This window comes from Larimichthys crocea, chromosome XII (assembly GCF_000972845.2).
Source record: "Larimichthys crocea isolate SSNF chromosome XII, L_crocea_2.0, whole genome shotgun sequence".
NCBI classification, from domain to species: Eukaryota; Metazoa; Chordata; class Actinopteri; family Sciaenidae; genus Larimichthys; species Larimichthys crocea.
In genome coordinates, this window is record NC_040022.1 from 13,150,000 (window position 1) to 13,172,020 (window position 22,021).

At 42.8% G+C, this 22,021-nt stretch overlaps 2 protein-coding genes across 2 annotated transcripts in view; both read left to right on the forward strand.

Annotated features, from left to right (window-relative positions):
- Positions 1 to 13: 13 nt before the first annotated feature.
- Positions 14 to 11,463, forward strand: LOC104930122 (mucolipin-1). Its single transcript, XM_010744833.3, has 13 exons — positions 14 to 252; positions 1,312 to 1,559; positions 1,669 to 1,830; positions 2,640 to 2,796; positions 3,286 to 3,367; positions 3,456 to 3,552; positions 4,458 to 4,557; positions 4,659 to 4,765; positions 6,006 to 6,155; positions 6,253 to 6,354; positions 6,496 to 6,618; positions 8,017 to 8,223; positions 8,745 to 11,463. The coding sequence occupies exons 1-13, from the start codon at positions 210 to 212 to the stop codon at positions 8,877 to 8,879; spliced, it is 1,713 nt and encodes a 570-aa protein (XP_010743135.1). The 5' UTR covers positions 14 to 209; the 3' UTR covers positions 8,880 to 11,463.
- Positions 11,464 to 17,005: 5,542 nt separating this feature from the next.
- prr36b (proline rich 36b) overlaps positions 17,006 to 22,021 on the forward strand; it is a 29,844-nt gene continuing 24,828 nt past the window's right edge. Inside the window, exon 1 of the mRNA XM_027285176.1 lies at positions 17,006 to 17,421. The gene's annotated coding sequence lies outside the window, so the exon portion shown is untranslated. The remainder of the gene's footprint in view (positions 17,422 to 22,021) is intronic.

Genomic DNA, 22,021 nt, shown 5'->3' on the forward strand with positions numbered 1-22,021 from the left:
TCCGAGCAGCAGCTCAGTCATTAGTCACGTGATGTAGCGTCACATGATTACCAGGAAGCTGCGATCTGTTTACCTATGTGTCATCCAAACACTGCGACGCGGAGCATCTCATGTGATCACATGCTTTAATAACATGAACCCGAACTCTGCTCCAACTTTGCCGGTGATGTCCTCCATCCTTCCCGCGTGATCGTCTCCGCATCCCGGCCATGGCATCTTCAGCTTACACCTGCATCCAGGACAGCGCCACAGGTCTGTCAACACACCGAACCGAACCGTGTCTGTCTCTGTGGCTATGGCGCCACTGACTTTGTTTTTCTTTGTCTGCATTCACTAGAAAATCATATTTTTACATATCAGGTGGATCCATCCGTTTATTTATGTAAGGCGGTGTCGATATGATTAATATGTGATGTGTAGGTGTGTTTATTGTGACCAGATCCGCCTGCTGCGTCTCGTTTTATTCACTGAGCAGGTTCCCGTTAAAGCTCGTCCAATTCATACAATGAATGATTGACAGACAGTCAGTCAAAGCTTAAAGGGCCAGTTTGACACATTAACCCTGATGATGTCATCACCCTGATGATGTCACCGCCCTGATGATGTGAAGTTCAAGTCAAATCAAATATTTTGTTTTATCTGTCCAATGACTTAAAACACAAAGATATTCACTTTACGACAAAATATGATTTTGAAAAGCTGCACATGGTCCTATTTGAGAAGAAGGAACACATAACAATCAGTTATCTCAAAATAATTGCAGATTCTTTTTCAGCCAATCAAAAATCGTTCATTATTATTCACTCAGCTCTGAATGAAAGGATGCTATCCAGCAGAAGGTGTTTTTTAAGCATGACTCACACCTAGGATTGAAAACCACAGACTGCAGTCTCCATGACATCCCTGATTCGTTGTGGAGCTCAGTGTGGTGGCTCCAAGCAGTGAAATATAACCAACGCAGAAGTGCCAAAAACTGTAGTTCCTTGAGCAGCCACTTGACACTGGCTACAAAACATGTCAACCTCCATAAGCCCCCAAGTGAAATCGTCTTTGTCGATTTTTTTTTTTTTAGATTAGCCGGGAGGCATAAGTGGCAGGACAGCCAAAATGGCGGCAGCCACAGATTTTGAGCTAAAGCCAAAGCGTTCTTCAGAAACCGTCATGCTTATGCTGCCATCTTTGCTGTCCTGCCACTGCCACCTCCTGATAATCCAAAAATGGGCAAAGAGGTGATGTGACAGCACCCACCTGTCAGTTGCATGTTAAAGGTTCATCTCTTTCTAAAGCTGTAAGCTTCTTTGTATTTCCCAGAGAAGGACAGGCTCCTCTCATCCGGGACCACTTATGGGTCCAGGGATCTTCTTGGGGGTGTGAGCCCCCGTCCCACCAGTCTCGTGGGGTCCGGGCCCCACCAGAAGCAGGAAGAAGAGGAGGAGGAGGCACTGAGGAGGAAGCTTAAGTACTTTTTCATGAGTCCCTGTGACAAGTATCATGCCAAGGGACGCAAACCCTTCAAACTGGGCCTGCAGCTGCTGAAAATCATCATTGTGACTGTGCAGGTGGATACAGCTTCACTCTATGACACCATATAATTACACCAGAACATGATGGGTGCTGTTTGTTTCAGTCATAACCTCTGTCCTGTAACGCTTTGTCTCTGCCTCACAGCTGGTGCTGTTTGGACTGAGCAACCAGATGGTGGTGACATTTAAAGAGGAGAACACGGCTGCATTCAAACACCTTTTCCTGAAGGGCTATCAGGACAACACTCCTCAGGCTGTTCACACGCAGAAGGAACTGTACAGCCACATCTACTTTGCCATCGAACAGGTATCATAATACAGCAGTGAGTCAGTATTGTACTGCCTTAAAAGGCTGATTTACCCACATGACAAAAAACACACTTCCTGGAGGCGAACATGCTGATGTTCAGCAGGTGTGATGACACATTTTTAGCCAAATGAAGATATTAACCAGAGGTTCTGTCTGATCAGTAAAAGCGAGGATAAATATAAAAGCATGATGATGATTTGCGCACAGGATAATAACACATATAATATTTTCATGAGGGAAGGGCCCTGAGGCTTCACTTTTTTTTGTTATGATCCAAGATTTCAGCAATGAGGACCAATCAGGCTACATTCATGACTTTATTGAGAATCATTATAAAGTTTCAGGGCGTTCCGTAACCATGGTAACTCACAGTGCCAGAGGGGAGGTAGAGACGCTGTGCTGCTGCCAGAAGAAACACAGAATGAAGCCGCTTCGTCAGACCTGTTCTCACAAGTTAACAAAACTTTACAAGCCGAGTCTCTATTCTAAATATTCTGTAGAGACCCAGAATAACCCTTTTCCACCAAAGGAGTTCTGGTTCTGTCAACAATTAATAATCTTATTATTGAAATAAACCTGTGTAAACTGTCTGTAACTGAACAGGGTTGACCTGTGCTGCTGTACCTTAAATTTTCAGAGGTGGCATGTGGTGTAAAAACTTTGAGAACATTGCATGCAACAGTAGCATCTGGTTCAGATGAGAGTTTCAGTCACACAGTATACATTTGAAGGTTTTTCCACCCTGCAATGAAGATAGTGATAGTTCAGTTGTAACTCCCCCCTCCACCTCTCCACTTTCCCTTCAGTACATAGCTCTACCTCAGATCTCACTGGGCCGCTATGCCTACGTGTTGGGCGTCGGGGTGAACGGAAGCGCACTCTCTCTGTGCCAGAGGTTCTACAGGAAGGGCAGCATCGACCCCGTCAACGACACCTTTGACATCGATCCCCTTGTTGAAACCGGTAAGGATGACTTTTCACTGTGGTGTTTAAATAAACGTCCTCCTGGGTATTTGACATTAAAACTGCAAGCCTTGTTATTTATTCAGTATTTTCATGGCCCTCAAGGAAATGACTGTGTCAGTGAGTCATTGTGTTGCTGCTCCAACATAAGTCCAGAGGTGCCCTGCAACTGTGCCCTACTTTCAAAGGCTGGAAATAGTTCCACATCACATAAGCTGTTTTTCCATATACTTAAGTAGCAAACACACTATGTTTCTGCTATGGGAAAGGAGTTATTTGCGTACACCTGCTCATTTGGCAGAGATGACTTTTGGCAATACAAGATGCATCAAAAATAAAGTAAGACAAATAAAAATCTCCAAGGAGAGTTTTGAGGAAGAATAGTCCACACTCCACGTGATGTGGGAAAATATGGTTTTGTATGCTTTTAAAACTTCCCCATGTGATATTTATAACTTCCTCTAATGCTGTTTTCTGATTTATTTCCAGAGTGTCTTGGACTGGATCCACCGGCTTGTGGTTCCGCTCCAGGAAACATTGACTACAGGAATTTCACACTCATGTTTTACAAGTCAGCTTTTTTTAAACAGTAGACATAAAAACATGTTATTATTTTTCTTTACAGCCGTTTGCATTGAACTCTCTCTGTGTGTCTCTAGGCTGATCAATGTCACAGTGGACTTTCAGCTGAAGGCGATCAACATTCAGACCATTCTAAACAATGAAATCCCCGACTGCTACACCTTTGCTATCACGGTGAACTATATCTTCAACTAGAAAAATTTCTAAAGAAATTTTGAGTGTGCCTGACTCTGGCCCTGTCGCCCCCATACATTATTATTGACACTGCTCAGCAAATTCAGTATTAATACACCATTTCCTTTTTAACGTGCTCTTATTTATTTATTATTATATATTTATTTTGAAAGACTTTTGTCTGTGTGTGTGTGTGTGTGTGTGTGTGTGTGTGTGTGTGTGTCTATGAGAGGGGCCAGGTGAAGCCCACCAATCAGAGCAGAGCAATCAACCACAGCTGCTCCTGTGACATTTAACACAGCTGAGAGAGTATTTCCAATCATTGAACTGGCTTCACTTTTAGCATCTTGAGCTCTTCCTGAACGTCTACAAAGGCATTTTGTGTGTAAAATGAAGAAATGTGACCTGTTAGGGCGATTCAAAGAAACGTTATTTTCCCGCCTTTTTAACATGGCAGTCTATGGGGCTGTGGATGGGTGTTGTTGGCACATTTTGTGTCTTACGCCAAAACTATAAAGCTGACAGCTTTAGCAGACAAATATGAGTGAGAAGACCTAGAGCGCAGTTTACAAATTTATTTTTCGACAATTTTTTCTCTCCCTCTTCACTCTAGCTATGATGTCACACACTCTAGCGACCAAAACTGCGGGAGGAGTAGCACGTCAAAAAAAGGTGTACGAATAATAATAAAATTAAGTATGGGGAATAATAGATAGTGTGCTCTTTCAGGCACACTCAATTATTTATTCTTAAATAATAGCACAGATAGAAATATATTTTTAAATCAGCTACTTTCAAGTTTCATGTTTATAATTTCTATATGTCAAAATAAACAAAATGTTGAGATAAGAGTGAGTGATTTGTGGAGCCTGGTTGTATATTTACCCGGTTCTTATTGCTATCAGATCGTCATGGATAACAAGGCGCACAGCGGCAAAGTTAAGATCAGTCTGCAGAATCAGGCGTCCATAAAGGAATGCAAAGACCCCAACGTGTCAGGACATGGTAAGGGGCTGGATGTAGATGAGCTGCAATGGACACAGAGTTTTGTATAGATATTCACTCATCTGACTCTTAATATTAACTCTTGTTTCCTCTTGCTTCAGCGGAGAGCTACGCTCGGGAGTTCTTTGACGTGTTGGTGGCGTTCGTCTGTCTGCTGTCCCTGCTGCTGTGTGGCCGCTCCATCGTCAGAGGCATCCTCCTGCAGCACGTAAGACAGCACACCAAAACCTGTACATCCCATTCATTAGTCTACATTACATCAGACTGTGTTTTAAAGGTTTAAACTCATATTGTTTACATCCATGTTTACCTGATAGCACAGTCTTCTTCTTCTTTGCTTTTGCTGTCACGTAGCTGTGTTTCCTTGTACAATACCAACAATATTTCACCTGTTGTTTATTGGAATAATGAGAAACCGTGGCAGGAATGTGTATAAAAACAAATAAACTATATACAGATAAGTTTAATCTAATTATAACAACAACAAATAACCCAGTTACGTTGGTGCATAGCATTACAAGTGTTCAAAGACTCCACCTGATATCTCGTCTATCAATTTAGTCATAAAGGAACATGTGACCCGGTTTATGGTGTGATTCACTGATAGCTAATAGAGCTGTATGTCACAGAGGAATGAGATGAATCAGGCTTAGGGAACAGATAATACGTACAGTGGGTTCAGTCCATTGTTATTTTTTGGTCTTTTTTGAGATTTGTTGATGTGATCATTTTTTAACTTTTTACGTGGTGACAAACGAAAATGCTCGGATGTTAGCAAGGCTGTGTTGCTGACCAGAGTTAGTTTGGTCTAGTTCAATAAAATTCAGATAGGCTGGTTTTGTTGGTAGTTTCCTCATTGTTGTTAATGACTGACTGATAAGGACTGAAATGTTGGGTGGATGGGGAACCACTGCTTTAAATCAGGGGCCAGACTTTACACAGTGGGGCTTGGGGTACTGCAGGAAATCTGAGTATTAGACACTTCATTTGTTGCATTCTGTTGACATTTTCTGTCATGTCATGTCCACAAAACCTCCCTAAAAGCGAGATATAAAAGTTCAGCCGGCAGACACATTGTTATTTATTTATTCCTTTAATTCTTTCAAAAGTCAAGTAAGTGCTCTGAAGACACTTCAGGGGCTAGTCCCGCCTGTAACTCCGCCCTGGATCTGCCCATGCTTTATGACATCAGGGGCACAGAGTGTAATGTGGATTAGACTGAAGTTGAAAATCACCTCTGACAGCTCTGAAAGAACTGCAGGTTCTGAGAAGTGCACCCTGAGAAGTGAACCACAACATTATTGTGAAAATGAATGAAATAATCTGGTACATAAGCCTCTATTAAAACCACCATTTGTTTCTTTTACACTGCATTTTTTGCGCTAAACAAAAGACATATTATATTATATTATTCCCTTTTATTAATGTTTTTTTATCTCCCAAACCAGGAGTATGTGCAGTTTTTCAAACACAAACTTGGCCGCAGTGTGAGCTGGGGAGACAGAATGGAGTTCATCAACGGCTGGTACATTCTGCTCATCATCAGCGACATGTTCACCATCATCGGCAGCTTCATCAAAATCGGGATCGAGTCCAAGGTGACGACAGAAAAATGCTAACTAAGCTTTTCCAGCTTCTCACTTCAATTCTCTTAATTAATTCCTGACAATCAATCATTTCACTGTTGTGATTCAGACTCTGTCATCATACGACATGTGCGGAATCCTGCTGGGAACCTCCACCCTGCTGGTGTGGGTGGGAGTCATCCGCTACCTCAGCTTCTTTCAGAAATACAACGTAGGTGAAAGACACACACACACACACACACACACACACACACACACACACACACACACACACACACACACGTAAAGGTCATGTTGGTAGGAAGGATGTCTGTAGATTTTGCCTATCATTGCGTCTCTCTTCATCTCACAGATCTTGATTGTGACTCTCAGAGCTGCTTTTCCAAACGTCATCCGCTTCTGCTGCTGTGCAGCTGCTATTTATTTGGGATATTGCTTCTGTGGATGGATCGTGCTGGGGCCCTATCATACCAAGGTACTGTACACACACACTCTGCTGTGAGCCGGCATGACTCATTCAGACCACATGGACACGTCAGAACAGCCTAATTCTCATGAAATGCCTTCCGGCACATCATCTTTGTATCTATGTATAATTAATAAGAAAACAAAATTAACATTTATTAAATATGAATCAGGGTGGCACTGTGGATATATTCTTTGTGCTTGTCATGTTGGTGTGCTGTGTTCTGGTCGAAAGAGGGCAGTCTAATAAATTAATAATCACACATGCAAAGAAATGAGACAACGAAAGGTTTTAATTAAAGGGAGCAATTAAACAAAATCACACACAAAGTAAAAGTTCTGTTTCATAAAGAATCATGCTGAAAGAATTAAAAGTCATAACTGAAGACATCCTGACTTTTAGTTCTTTGTGTTTATTAACAGCACAGAAGACATTAGACATTTTTTTAATATTGAGCAAACTAAATTTCATGTGTAAAATCAATGGAAGTGCCTCTTTTTAAAGTAATAGTAGGACATTCTGTATTTTGCCTTCTCATATGAGAAGTTTGACGTCCACCAGCAGCTGGTTAGCTTTGCACACTCAATTCCTGTAGTCTCTGACTTTTAGAGGTGCTGCTTGGCTGTTTTTGTCATTTATGGGCAAAGGCAGGCTAACTGTTTACAACTTTAAAGTCTTAAACTGAGTTTAAACTTAAACTCCCACCATGTAAGAAGGAGGTCCTTCATTCTAAAAGCAGACAGACTCTTTAACACCAGCATGACTTCATGATGTTTTTCTATATATTTCTTATTTATGAGCAATTTCTTATGAACCTTTTGTACACAAGCTGCTGTGATGAGTGAATTTATTTTGTGTGGGATTATTAGTCTAACTACCTCACTGTGCCGTACTGTACTGACTAGGCGTCATATGGTAGCAGTCAGTGGCTAGTCAGTTCACAAACCTTAGCTTGTGAATAACGACTGGAGAGTCTCTGCTCCTGCCAACCATGTTTTATTATAACACTGACTTAGCATTAACTGCGTCAGAGAGAGCTCATCTAGCCTCCTCTCTGGTCATTTGGGAAGTTTCTTGCAGTGGAACAACAACTAAAAACAGGTAGTACTACTCTTGTATAGAACTGACAAGAGTCAGAATCAATTCCACTCTGGAACCAAAGATTACTCCCCAATGAACCTGGCATAGTATTTATGTTGTATTTATGTGAAAGCTGCATCAATCGTTTCATCTCCTGTAGCTCTTGGCAGGAATTGTGTATTTCCCAAGAGGTCAAACTTTTCCCATAACATGTTGAGAAAGCCTTGGCCTCTCACCTCAGTGTCATTTCCTCATTTTTTTTATGCACACCACATTAATATTGCTTGCTTGTGTTGTTATTTCTCTGCATTGACTCCACGTGTACAGTTCCGCTCGCTGTCCATGGTGTCAGAGTGCCTGTTCTCCCTGATCAACGGAGACGACATGTTTGTGACGTTCTCTGAGATGGAGCAGAGCGGCACGCTGGTGTGGATCTTCAGCCAGGTCTACCTTTACACCTTCATCTCCCTCTTCATCTACATGGTGCTGTCCCTCTTCATCGCACTCATCACTGGAGCCTACGACACCATTATGGTACGGTTTCTTTTAGTTCCGCTCTTGTTTCTGTGCAAATTTAGCCAGTGTCGGACATCAGTTAAATACTTAGGTTTCAGACTAAACACTAGCAGAACTAATGGTATTAGAACAGCCTCAGCTGTGCTGAGCCGCTGGGATAGCCGTAGACTCCCACTGAGCTTATTGTTGTGTACACAGGGCTTAAAGTTCTCCAACACCATGAATGATATCAGGTACAGAGCTGTTTTAAATTCGCATAATACTTCATATAATGCCTACTGGACAACTTTTCAAACACGCAGATCTTTTCTTGCTTCACACTCTGAAAAGAGACAAGTTCAGGGCAAAGTTTAAAATGAACCTGCAACTGCCACGAAGAGATTATTTCATTTATAAAATTAAGTCAAGTCCAATTTAATATATCTTTTTGTCTTTTTGTATTTCGCTAAAGGGAGCAGAGCACAGAAAAGTGTTGAGATATCCGTGGTGAGATCAGTGTGTAGAAAATATTCAGCTTCGTGTTGTCCTTCTTCCCATAGGCCCAAACGAAGGAGGAGGTACGTGTTTCCGATCTGCACATGTTCATCTCGGAGTGCATGGACACACCCAGCTCTGGCAAGTTCCGCGGGCCCGAGGGCTCGTCGTGCTCCTTCCTCTGCTGCTGTGAATGGTGAGGAGGAGGAAGTGGATGCACAGAGAGAATAAGCAGTGTGTGTGTGTGCGTGTGTGAGAGAAAGGGCACGGGACTCTTGATTTTTTTCCCCCCTCTCTTTAAAGCACGATATTTCCACTCCAGTGACAGCCCGCCACAATTGCACTCATTTTCCAGATACCCTGCAGGGACGATAAATGCCTTGAGAGTGCACAGCCTGACCTTGGACCACGTCGTCCTCTGTAGTGTTTGAATTTTGCATTTAAATTTGTGCTGGAAGGATAGAATGCACTGCACTGTCACAAGGCCAATTACCTGCTTTTTTACTGTATGAATAATTTATTGTATCTTCCTGAAATGTCAGTTAGTTAGGGCTTTGATGACTAGAAGCATTATGCCAGTAAACATATTTATTGCTGTAGACTGGACTCAGGGTCCACTAAGTAAAATAGATTCACATTATCACTTGAATGACCCACAATGTACAGGCTTTTATTATTTTAGTGTCCACATGTCTACCATGGTTTTGTGCCTGTTGATTATGTATATATATGTATGTCTCTAAATCCTCATAGCAGAAATAGAATAGACACGAGACAGCTAGGCAAGCTGAAAAAAGCTGATTAACTGCTGTATATATGCATCAGCATCTGCAAGATTTTCAGTCAAGGCTGTTCCTCCACTCCTGATTTCATTCTTCGCTCTCCTCATCCCCTTTGTTCGTGTCCTCCTCTGAGGGAGATGATGGCTGCACCAGGAAGGACGAGCCCTGCAGCCAACCAGTTAGTTATCAATATGTATGAACTGTTCCTGTTGGAGAGCCAGATGACTGTGCTAATGCACTGTGACGCAGAGCCTTTTTACTGTTTGCTTTAAAGTGCTTTGTGCAAGGCTGCAAAATAATGTTTGACTACAAAATGTTACAATATTCCAGACGGGATGAAACAAAGATGTGAATTAGAGATCTCTGCATCAACCATGGACAGAAAAAACTTTTGTTTTATAGCTTTATTGTGTAGGTGAAATTAGGCAAAAAAAAAGGGTATGATCAAACTTAGCAACAAGACTCTTGGCTGTCAGACTTCCAGACTTCCAAGCAGGTCCAATGACGAGCATCCTCAACGTTTATTTTATTAATTTAGCAGTAAGAAATTACGAGACATAGATCTTTTTTTACAGTGCACAAGCACACTTCTAATCCATAATTTTTTAAGAATGATCATCTGCATTCACAGGCACATACAGCTGAGTGTCATCAGTAGAACTATAATTTGGCCATTAAATGTGAAAAGGGAAAAGCAGTGGGCCATGAACAGAGCCCTGAGGTACTACATTTTAATGTAGTCTTATTATAGTAAGTTTCTATTCAGTATACCAGCTTGTAGACCTCTTTGACTGTTTTGTTTTGGTGGAAAGAGGTGCAACCAAATCCAGGAAGACTAGAAAGGGCTCGGCATAAGTCAGTGGTACAACTTTTAACAAGTCTTGTGGCTGCGGGTAAAAAGTCAAATGCAGTTAGGGTTGAAGGATCCACGTGTAAATACATCAGCACCAACATTATATAGATGTTGGTATAGCATCAGAATTGAGTTTTCCATTCCAAACAGGAAAAGTTGGTACATTAGCACACCAGCTAGCCTTAACTAGCTGTCACTGCAGTTTGGGGGGGTTTTCAGTTCAAATGAATTTATCATGCGGTTTTTTCCTCTTAAGAAATGACACAATTCTATCTTACCTTATTTTGACCAAGTGTGTAGTTACTGTATTTTGGCTTTGTCCTCTTAGTTGGCATGTAAGCAGCTTAGAGAGTTGTGTCTTGTGTATTTTATATAAAGACTTGGACACTGTCAGTGCACTGACATTGAAGACAGGCGTCACAGGTCTTATTTGCTTTTTCTGTGAACGAGCGAGGGCATTTTAATAAACCAGCAGTTCTTCATTTTCTTTCTGTAAAGAGAAATTCTCTTCAGAATATCAGTCTTATTATAGAAACTCAGTGAATTGGGAAAGTCATCCCAGCATGCTGTGTGGAAACAAATGAAGGTCACTGTTCAATGCAAAATGGATGTTCTCTGCACAAACACTGTATCAGGACTAAGCAGTACATGTTTAATAGCTTACTGACAGCTTGACTTTAAATGAATATTGTTTACGATCACAGCAATGTGTTTCTTTTAATGAACGTTTGTTTACACTTACTTATTTGCACGTAATAAAGATGTACTGTCCGCACAGCTTCATCTGATTTAAGTGGATCACATGGGAGCTGTATAGCACAAAGGAGCAAAGCACTGTATATTTAATGCATCTGTTATTGTTCTCCTGACACCTGTGGGAAGGTTCTCTAATGCTACCTTGATTTAATGGTAACGGTAATGGTTATTGCTCTCTACATTTGTGTCTTTATATTTGGTATACTGTCTTAATTATTTTACTTTTTTGATTTTTTTTAAGAAGCAGATAGCTAAAGGGAGTTTGTTAGTGTTTGTATAGGAGGAACTTGTACAGGTTTTTACTCCCATTTGTACTGAATCTTTTCTGTGAAGATGCCACCTTCTCACTGAAAGTATGTGTCTGCAAAATAAAAAAAACAGGAAAGACTCTGACACTGATTTTTTATTAATAACCCTGTTGTCTAAACTAAACTAGACTATAACCAGCTGTACATGCTGTCCTTAATAACATTAACATCCTTACAGTGACAATGCTAAAATGCTGGTGTTAATATTTAACATGGTCCCTCTTTTGCATGCTAACATTTCCTAATTATCACCAAACAATGCCATTAGCTTTAGGTATTTGACCATAAACCACTAAAAATCTGATGGGCATAATTATCAAATTTCATGAAAATTCCAAAACTTGGACACATTTCATTTAAAACCACAAATTTCTTAATGGAGCCACAAAAGGAAAAAGCCTGGGGATCACTGAAGTCATTAAGATATACGTCAATGTTGAGATATATCACTGAATAATTGAAAAATCTGACATGCTGGTGGTGCTGGGGGAATAAAATCAAGGGACCACTAAAGTCGACCACAAACATTTGTACAAGATATCATGGCAAACCATCACCAACATCATCAACAACAGTTACTGAGATCTTTCAACATGGTGGACTGACAAACGGACAAATGGCAGAGCTCTATAAAACAAAAACAAAAACTATGAACTTATAAAAATGTACCCAGTAACACTTAAAATGTGAAATGAGAATGATGAAATAGTTGACTGAGAGACTGAGAGTTTTATCCACCAGGCCATCAGGATGCTCAATTCCCATATTCCATATTAAACACTTTGGGACTCCATACTGTATCTCTGTGGTGCCAGAGGGGCTGAAAAAAATGTGGGACTGTAAATTAATATTTATAATGAAACTATGTGAGGTGTACTCTGCAGTGTACTCTCTGTGTGTGCTGGCATCAGCTGCTATAGAAAATGATAGATGAAACACAAAGCTTGATTGCACGAAACTGATGAGGTATGGCCTGTAGTGTGTTGTGGTAGTCTGACTGCCACCACTAGAGGGTGAGAGCAGGCTCTGTCTGCAGCCATCAGCCAGCCAGTGAGAGGAAATCAAAATAATGCAGAAGCAATAAAGAAATGAAAGGAGCCTCAAATACAGGTGCTTTGGAGAGGAAGGGAGACATTTGTTACATTTGTTAAAGATAGAAAAGCTGAGTAAAGTACCTAACCTTCAACTCTACCATTATCAGCTTCATTGAACATGAGGCAAATGGATGCAGAGCCACAGAAGACACACTGGAGATGCAAATGGATAAAAATGAGAGAGCATGTGGGACAGAGGAAGATCCAATATGTGCACACTCACTCCTCTTAGTGCGGTGGAGTGGTATGACTGTCCAATATCCTTAGTACCTGCATGCATTATTTACTCAAGGATGCTACCAGGGCAGAGAGCACTTAGAATCAGACTGACAGAAACTGACCGGCCTGTTCTGAACATTATCAGGTTTCAGGTTAAAGCTGGTTAAACAGTCCTACAGAGAAAACATCCAGGGGAGTCAGAGGCTTGTTTCTCATCCTGGTGAAATGCATTCAACATGGCAACTGTGACATACATCTAGAGGTTTAAAGGACGAGAATATAAACCAACAGGAACATAAAACCTGACGTTTGCATTAAGCTCATTTATATTCTGTGCACAATATAGATACACATATACTGACCACTCACATAATGCAGAACATATATGATGAGCATCCATCAGTGAGCCTGTGCATGGTTCTTCACATGTTGCCTGATGGTGCGGTGGTGTCCTGCATGTTAATGATATGCTGCGCAGGCATGTTGTGCTCTTCAGGGAGACCATGCTGAGCAGCAGCTGCACCCGCATGTGCAAACCTGTATCTGCCTGCTTTTTGCACACACACACACATTTATAAGGTAATGATATTAGCCTTATTAGTGTGAAGTGTTATACAAACCTTGTGCATTTTGTAGCCAGTTGTGTTAAGAAGGGTTTTAACTTGTTAATATCGCTATAAAAAGATGGCAACTGTGTCTGATGTGATGGGTGTGCCTCTCTGTGCCAGCTGCTGGCGACGACCAGGAGATTCAGACTTCTGTGCAATCTGACTGTACAAGAAACACAGTGAGAGCATGCCTGTATCTGCTTAAATAACTAATGTGTTGTGTTAGAAGTTTGTCAAAGGTATCAGACCTCTGACTGGAGGCCAGGTTTTGGGGCTTGACTGAGCGCCAGCCCTTTTGTGCTATGGCTGCCCCAGCTGGACTGCGGGCCGGGGGGAAAAAACAATGAGATAAATAACACGGGAACTGTGCGGCGGGGTACACAGCCCTGCCCCTTCCTGTCTCCGCTGCCGCACACCACCGCCTGTGTGAAAAAAAAAACACCTTCCTCTCTTTGTTGTGCCTGGTTCACCATGCCAATATGTCCATCAGCATCAAGCCAACAGGCATCCAACCCCCCCAGAGTCCCCACCCTCTTCCTGGTCTCCTTCCATGTCTTTCATACACTTGCACACACACACACCTGCAGGCATACTGTCTGATCACATGTTCACACACACAGCTATAGTATGAGGATGTGATTTTTAACTACATTCAGTCTGAGCAACTACTTTGAATAAGTTGATTAATCGTGCAGATATTTCCGTGGGTGTGACTTTGTGATTTAACAGCAAGACAAGCAGCAAAACAAGCAGCAAGAAAAAGAAGCTGAATGATGAGAGGTGCCATCCTCTGAGCTGACGGCTGATCCACTTCAGAGGAACACAAACAAAACTTCCTCTGGAAATCTGACAGAGAAAGATAAAGACAGACCGAGGGATAACATGCAGTCAGATGCACGTGTGCCGTATGTTTTCAGTTCTGTGCCACCCTGAGCTCAAACGAGCAGCGCAGGGGCCAAATCTCCCCTCTGCAGCACTTGGAACGAGAAGAGTGCACCACAGGCTCGACTTGAAAAGAAGCCCATCCAGAACAGAGCAGTACACAAAAGCCTGGCTCATGTAGACAGGGGCAGGCGGCTGCCGGGAGCTGAGCAGCAGCACACCAGACAGACAGACAGACAGACAGGCAGCATGCCCACCCAGACTGTCTCTGATGAAAAACCCTGTTTTGGTGAGGAGCACAGCACACAGAAACAAAAGCTTGCAAGCCACGAAACAACGCCCTTCAAGATCTAACTGTGACTGAGAGAAAACACACAACTTAACTGAAAGGATATCATGTTGTATATATACTAATGTCTAGCTGGCGAGATCATCCTGTTCAATTAGTTTTATCCACTCTTGGCCAGGAAATTTGACTTTTAAGACAAAGAAACATAAAAAAAAAATAGGTAAGGCCTTTAATCTTACATCAATATTTACATCCTAATCTGAAAATAACTTGTGTAACACTCATTTGTAATGGCCGGAATCAAATTAACATGACAATTTAGCAATCAACAGGTCTGAAATGTGTTCAGAGTTTTGAAATTCTCAATGCAACAGTCACATCGGAGGCAGACAATGCAGGCAACTTGATGCATGTGAGGCAGCAGTAATGCACCGTTAATGTGTGTGTGTGTGTGTGTGTGTGTGTGTGTGTGTGTGTGTGCAGTCGGGCATGGAGAAAGGAAGAAAAGGGTTTGAAGAGGAGAGAAAAGGGGGTGCAGGGGCCTAACAGGGGGGGCAACAGACAACCAGGAGGAACTCGGAGCAACAGAGTAGGGTGACTTGCAAGAGGTGACATCATCCTTAATTTGAATAATCCCCCAGCCTGGGAGGTGATTGGCTGAGCTTAGAGAAAGCAGAGTTCTCCTGCTAGTCGCTATTCACCCCTTTCAATTTCAGCATGGCGCGCTGTCCTGATGAATGCTGCCTTCAAGGACTCGTAGTAACCAGTGACAGCATGGTAGTAACCTGCTATTTCTGAGATTGTATGCTGTACAGAAAATGGTTTGAATAATTCTGAAATAAAACTAATTTTCTGATAACAATAACATCCTACATAGTGATCAAGAAGTGTTCTGTGTGTGTGCATCTGGAAGAAGCCTATTGTGTAATTATTATTATTATTATTTTTACCAGAGAGCAGTGAAACCCAGAATTAAATTAGCCCAATAAAATTCAGTTGACACAGGCTCTGTGTTCTCTACGGGTCATTTGTGTATTTTTATGTGCTGTGAGGACATGCCTCACAAGTGTGGCCACACCAGACATAATAACCTAAACAGCTGTCCCACCCTCCATTTATCTACTCGCCATTAAACAGACTGGTAATGCAGTGAAAGGGACACAACCCTAATTAACATTATGCAAATGACAGCAGTGCTTGGCCATTTGATTGCACTGACAAATTTTGTTTTGTACTTAGTCATTCCTCAGTTTAAAATGATTCTTCTTGTCACACCCACCACTGAGCGGTTTGACAGGGTGGATCCATACAAAGACATCTCTAATGGTGTAAAGTTAGATTTGTCATACAGGTGTAGCTGATGTACTTTAACGCTACATATTCCTGAACAATTTTGCAATTTTTGCATGGTAAGGTCAGTTTACTTGTAAAGGTTAGAGCTATAAACCTGTAAAATGTATTCTGTGGCTCTGGGGGGAGCTTTGTAAAGTTCAACCTAACAATGTTATTAAAGTTATTTTATATCTCAGCCTCACAATTCCACCAGCTTATTGGAAGTGCAACACTAAACTGCTGGAGAACCGCCTTAATTGAAGTACAACAAACCAATCAAGTGCACTCACGATCATTTTCACTATCAGTTAACCTGCAGACGGTTTTCTTAAAATGTTTTCTTAAATGTTAAACAGTTTATACCAGACTATTTTTTTGGCCAGGACCAGTAACTTACTGCAAGCTCCATAGTATAGCACAAAACCCCAGCTAAAAACAGTTTCATTCAAATGAGTGAATTAGAAGTGTTAATAAAATTCATATTAATATGAATTAATACTAATATGAGTGTTAATAGTATAATAATGGTAACTGGTAGACTTTGTTTGTTAAAGGTGCAGTGTGTAAGATTTGGGGCCTTTATTTTCAAAATAAGGCATATTCATAACTATGTTTTCATGCATGTATGATGATCTGAAAATAAGAATATTTCTGTTTTTGTTACATAAGAATTCTCCTTTTATCTACACTGGGAGCGGGTCCTCTTTCATGGAGGCCGCCATATTGAAACACTGTGTTTCTACAGTAGCCCTGAACAGACAAACTAAGTAGTGACACTCTTTTACACCAAGAAGGTGAGGGTGATGTGAGGAGATTGCAATACAGCGATTAGACCACTAGATGCAACTAAATTCTACACGCTGGACCTTTGATTTATTATGCTAGGCTACGCTAACCGGCTACAGGCTGTAGCTTTATATTTAGAGCTGGCTTAAGGCTGACCAATGATACCATGAATGACCTCTCAACGAGCTAACGTTAATAATCATGTAATCATCTTGTTTTCTCTGTTATTATATGACTAATAGGTTAATTAGCCATTAGTTGATTCACACATAACATGATGACCGGGGGCCGCAGTATGTGAGCAGAGCCTGCTTTTATACATGCCGGCTCGTTTTTTCATCTATAACAGCATTAATATACACCTTTTATTATTCCGACATTTTCATGAGCGCATGAAGGCAGCGGCTGCGCTGTCCTCTCCTCCGCCTGTCTATCCATCCGTCCGCCGGTCTACTGCCGTCTATGTGTGTGTGTGTGTGTGTGTGTGTGTGTGTGTGTGGGAGAGAGAGAGTGTGTGTGTGTGTGTGAGTGAGTGAAGCGTCATTCTCCTCCTTTCTTCCTTTCAGGGAACGCGCATCACTTGAGAGAAACGGCGCCTGAGAACCAGAAGTTTCTTCTTCTCCTCTGTCGGCTCTGCTCCATTCGCTCCGGTTTCCTCCACCCCCCTTCTTCCACGATACTCCTCCGTTTTTTCCCCGGTTTCATTTTTATCCTCATCCTCACTTTCTCTTTTTTTTCTCACACTCGAGGAGGACTCAGCCGGGGGTGTAGCAGCAGCGAACACAGGGCGTAGCTGGAGAGGATTTGGCTAGCTCCGCCGCCGCACTGACCGGGTAAGGGCGACATTGATTTAGCTTCAGCTAACATGCTAACGCCAGTTTGTGACTACCGGCGGGCTCATTAACGTTAATGAACGCTCCGTGCGTCGTATGTGAAATATTCGACTCTCTGGCGTACTTACCGTGTTATTACTTTGTGTTTCCCTCCCACTGTAACACTAAACTGTACTCTGTCTCTGTGCTGTCTCTTTGTGTGACTGAATATTAGTGTTAAAATGTGTGAAACGTTTGCTTTCACCGTCAGCTCGTGTGTTGCGGTGAGCCGCTCCTCTCCGCTCCTGTTGAAGCGCTGATGGGGCGGTGGCAGGCTGGCTGGCTGCACGCTCTCTGGAAGTGCTCAGCAGACGTGTGAGGCTAACCCTCACACACATTCAGTCTTTTTTCATTTATTCTCTTTTTCACTAACACACCGTGTGTCTTCTTCTGTGTCACCATTTTGTCTGCCTTTTCCCTCCATAAACTTTTTCCCCCCCTCACCTCGCCCTCCCCTCCTTCTCCATCCTCCATCCTCCATCGCGGATGCCCATTGTTCTGCTCTGTGACGGGCCGAGAAATGTTTCAGCCGCCTGATGGGGGTGATGGGGGGGGCATGATCATTTTCACAGATGCCCTCTCTGTTGTCTAAACACAGAGGGATTATAAAGTAATGATTTCTTGAATCAGACCTCGGAGGGAGTGTATGAAGCTGAAATATCTCCCAGAGGTCTGTGCACAGAGAACTGGTGTATAATCAGAGGTGATTAATGTCACCACCACCAAAAAGTGATCTGCCTTTGTGGTGTGAGAATGAAGCCACAGCGCCTCCTTCACTGCCTCTTTTTTTTTTTTTTTTGGTGAGCGCAACAAGACAGATTACACTCCTCTCCTGTAGAACAATGGGGAGGAGAGAGCGCTGCCTGCTCCCAGAGCCTGGCCAAGCAGCATTTAATAAACTACAATCATGCAAGCATTGGAAATCTTTATCCTCAGCCCACATTGCTATTCTCCCCTGAGGTGCAGCAGACAAGCGACATTAAACTGTCTCAATCCTTGTGGCCACAGTGGGCATGGGTGGGTCAATAATGTGTGGCCATCGACCATGAGGTATTGATGTCATCCTGAGTAAATGGCATCCCAGGGCGACTAATATGAGCGCTTTGAAGGCTCGGCCAACGCAGGGCTTGGAGAAGCTCCAGGACTCTTAAGTCAGAGGTGGGCTAAGCCATCAGCTAGTCCCCCTTCCAACCCCCCCTTGTACATGGATGAGAGAATGGCTGACTCACAGTGTTGGTGGATGAGGCAGGGAAATGGAGGACAGACAAGTGGCCTAATGCAATCATAGGAAATTCAATTTAGCAGCCATTAAAAAGCACGCTCTGTTTTTATGAAGTTATTTAAGATGGTCTTAAAAAGCCTGTTAGATGGAGGATGTGGTTTATTGCCTGAGGCATGGATTTGTCAGGAACTGGACTCGAATGAATGAAGCAGAGGATTGTAATAGTGGAAACACAAACAGAAAAATGTTATATTGAAAATTGGGTACAATCATCTCTGTTCCATTGTGTTGTGGACTGTAGGTTAATCTTTTCTGCATTGTTGTTTTTAACAGGACGTATCACTTTGTCTCCTGTCACGAGCAGATCTGCTCTCTGCTGGACCAGTCACAATCAAGGGTGTGTGTGTGTGTGTGTGTGTGTGTGTGTCTACAGTGTTAGCTGCCCATCGCGATAAGAGGGCAGACTGCTGCTGTTTTAACCAATCGGAGAGGGCGTACACTAAAAAATGTTAAAATGCTGGTTCAATTAATAAATACTTGTCAATGATTAGAATGATTAATAATTAGTAGATTGTAATTTATTTGTTCAAAGTAATGATATCTAATATCATCTAAAGAGATTCTTTTATTTTTCCTATTTTATTATCAGTAATTTATTATATCAACTGCAGCTGAAACAATGATTCAGTTCATCGACTCATAGTTTTATATTTTTATAAATAATGTCAAACATTCACTGGTTCCAGTTGATAAAATGTAAGAATTTATTGTTTTTTCAATCATGTATAATGAAAATGAAAAATATCCGAACAGGCAATTTGCATATGCTTCATTGGATTCATGGAAATCATAATATAATTAATGTATAATATATTATTTATATGTAATATAATGTTTTCTGACATTTTATAGAGACATGTATGAATCCATTCATTCAGAAAATGGTTGGTGGAGTCATAGCTGATGAAGATAATTGTGATGATGAATGTTGTAGTTGTGCAGTTGTCACGATAAGAACGTTCCTCCTCTGTTGTGATTATTCTGTGTAACGTTACTTAAGAATGGTCACAGAATATTTTCACTTTTTTCATGAAGGTCATATTTTAGTGCATTTTATATTCTAATAAGCTTTTTTGCCTCCAACTGGTCTCTTGACCCTGAGAAGGCAGATGATTGTCCCTCTAATAGACCTGTGTGTCAGCCTCAGGACTGCTCTGGGTGGGTGTGTGTGAGTCATATTGAAATCCCCCCGAGCTCTCAACTTCTAAACTGTGACAAGGGCAAAGCCTGTGCCTCTGGTCATCCAGCTTTTTTCAGCCTGAACCCGTGATCCTTCTTGATGCACTTCTTGACGCCATTAAAAATGACCACCATCATCTGTGGGTCCGCAGCAACAGCAGAACAGTTTCTTGTTCACAGATAATCAGAACTGAACAGAAACTCTACGTTTGACTGAATTTCCCTCTCTGTTTTCTGGGTGGGTTTAAGGAAACTGCCACCAGCCCGACAGCGGAGATAAAGTAGAGATAAACGTTTCTGTCGTCTGTGCTCCTCAAGTCATGACAGCAGCTTTGGTTGTCACAGTTGTCAGGGCACGCAGTAGGCAGCTGGCGACGTGGTTTTGAAGCTGTATATGCCAGCAGCTGCAGTAATTTGCTGTGTTTGGACACTCTGAATTCCTCTGGTGGGAGGATGGATAAAGGACATGGTTCACAGCCCTGTTGCTAGGCTTCAAGACCAAATTTTTCATGGCACAGTGTGTTAGCGGTGCCTGGTGGTTTGGTGTAATGCAGCCTTGGAGATGTTGGAAACGAGGCCAGAAATGTCGCTCGCTCACTCCGTCGGCGGTTAGCTCTGCCCGACCACCTGTGGCTCACACATATTTGTGTCATGTGGTCCCTCTTTACATCGGCACTGCTGTACGTTTACTGCTCTGCTCCAGTGGCTGATGTGGTCCAGATTATGTCAAAGGAAACCCCAGCCTGTCCTCACCATGGCCACGTGTGGAATGACAGGTATTTGTGCCAGACACTGGTGCTGACAGAATGATAAACTCTCTTTACCATGAGCAGCTGTGGGCTGATTTATTTCTCTGTCATATCAATTCCTCCTGGTGACATTGAACTCGGGCTGTGCCCTGTCTCAGTGTGTTTGCATGCTGTCACAAAAACTCATCATCAGCTCTGTGTCAAGTGCTAAATGCATGTTCTTTCTGTTAATTGTGGACGTTCTGAAAGTGAAGTTTCTGGTGTTCTGAGGCCAGTCGTGTGCTTTTGTTCTTAGAGAGCTGCTGATCTGGTCAGCCATCCAACCTGCTGCCGTCCTGCGAGTGAGCAGATCTGGAACGTGCCTTGTTCCACTTCAAACAGGAGGACATAATCCTCTTATGGACACAGTCGTTCCACTCTGTACTTTGCGTGCGTGCGTCCGTGCCCCTGTGCAAAATCTCGAGAGAGATCGACGAAAGCCTCTCGGGTGTGTGTCCCGTCATCCTGTCCAGATGCCTCGGTTCTGCCCTCTTCATCCTGTATCTGTATCTGGCGTCATTGATCCGAGCCACCAGCTGGTCCTGGGCCGGCCTGATCTCATTTACCCCCAGAGAGGAGCTTGTTTGTGGGCAGACGGCCCATTATGGACACGATCCAGCAGCTCTTCAAGTTACAAATTAGCCTTAGTTTCTGTGTTGCCACTCGGTCAGGTCTTCTGTCTATTTCCTGCTTACCCACTTGTCTCTGCCTACCCATCCCCCCTCTCCCTTTTCATTGTCCTCTCCTCAAACCTCGTCCCTGCTCTTATCTCCCAGGGGAGCGAGCTAACAGCATCAGAGTAATGCACTTCCTCTGCCCGCCTCTGTCTTTTTCTCTGTCCATCCCATCTGTGGAGCTGCTAGCCTGACTCCCTGCTTCCTCCTGTGCGATCAATATCCACACCGCCGAGCCCAGCGCTGCCCTGCTGCTTCTCCCTGCAGGCGGTGGAGCTCAGCCAGGCCGTAGTAGGACCCTTGCCGCTGGGGCCTTGTTTGTAGTCAGGCTCTGTCTCTGCCCTTATTGTTTTGGGGGGCTGGCGGACCCTCCAGCCCTGCCAGCCCACAGCATTGTCTAGTCTCTGGGACATACTGACGCCTGTGTTTCTGCTGCATATCCTTCCCTCGTTCTTTCTTGTCTTTCTTGGGCTTCTATCTGTCTCTCTCTCTGTCCTCGTAGCTGTGTCTGTGGACTGTTTGGGGACCGCCGAGGCCGACTGTACAAGATTAGCATCTCTCTTTGTCCAGGGTTAACAAGCTCTGTCATGTGTTAATCTGCCCGTCCCCAGGGGGGCCGAGTTTCTCCGAGCCTGCGC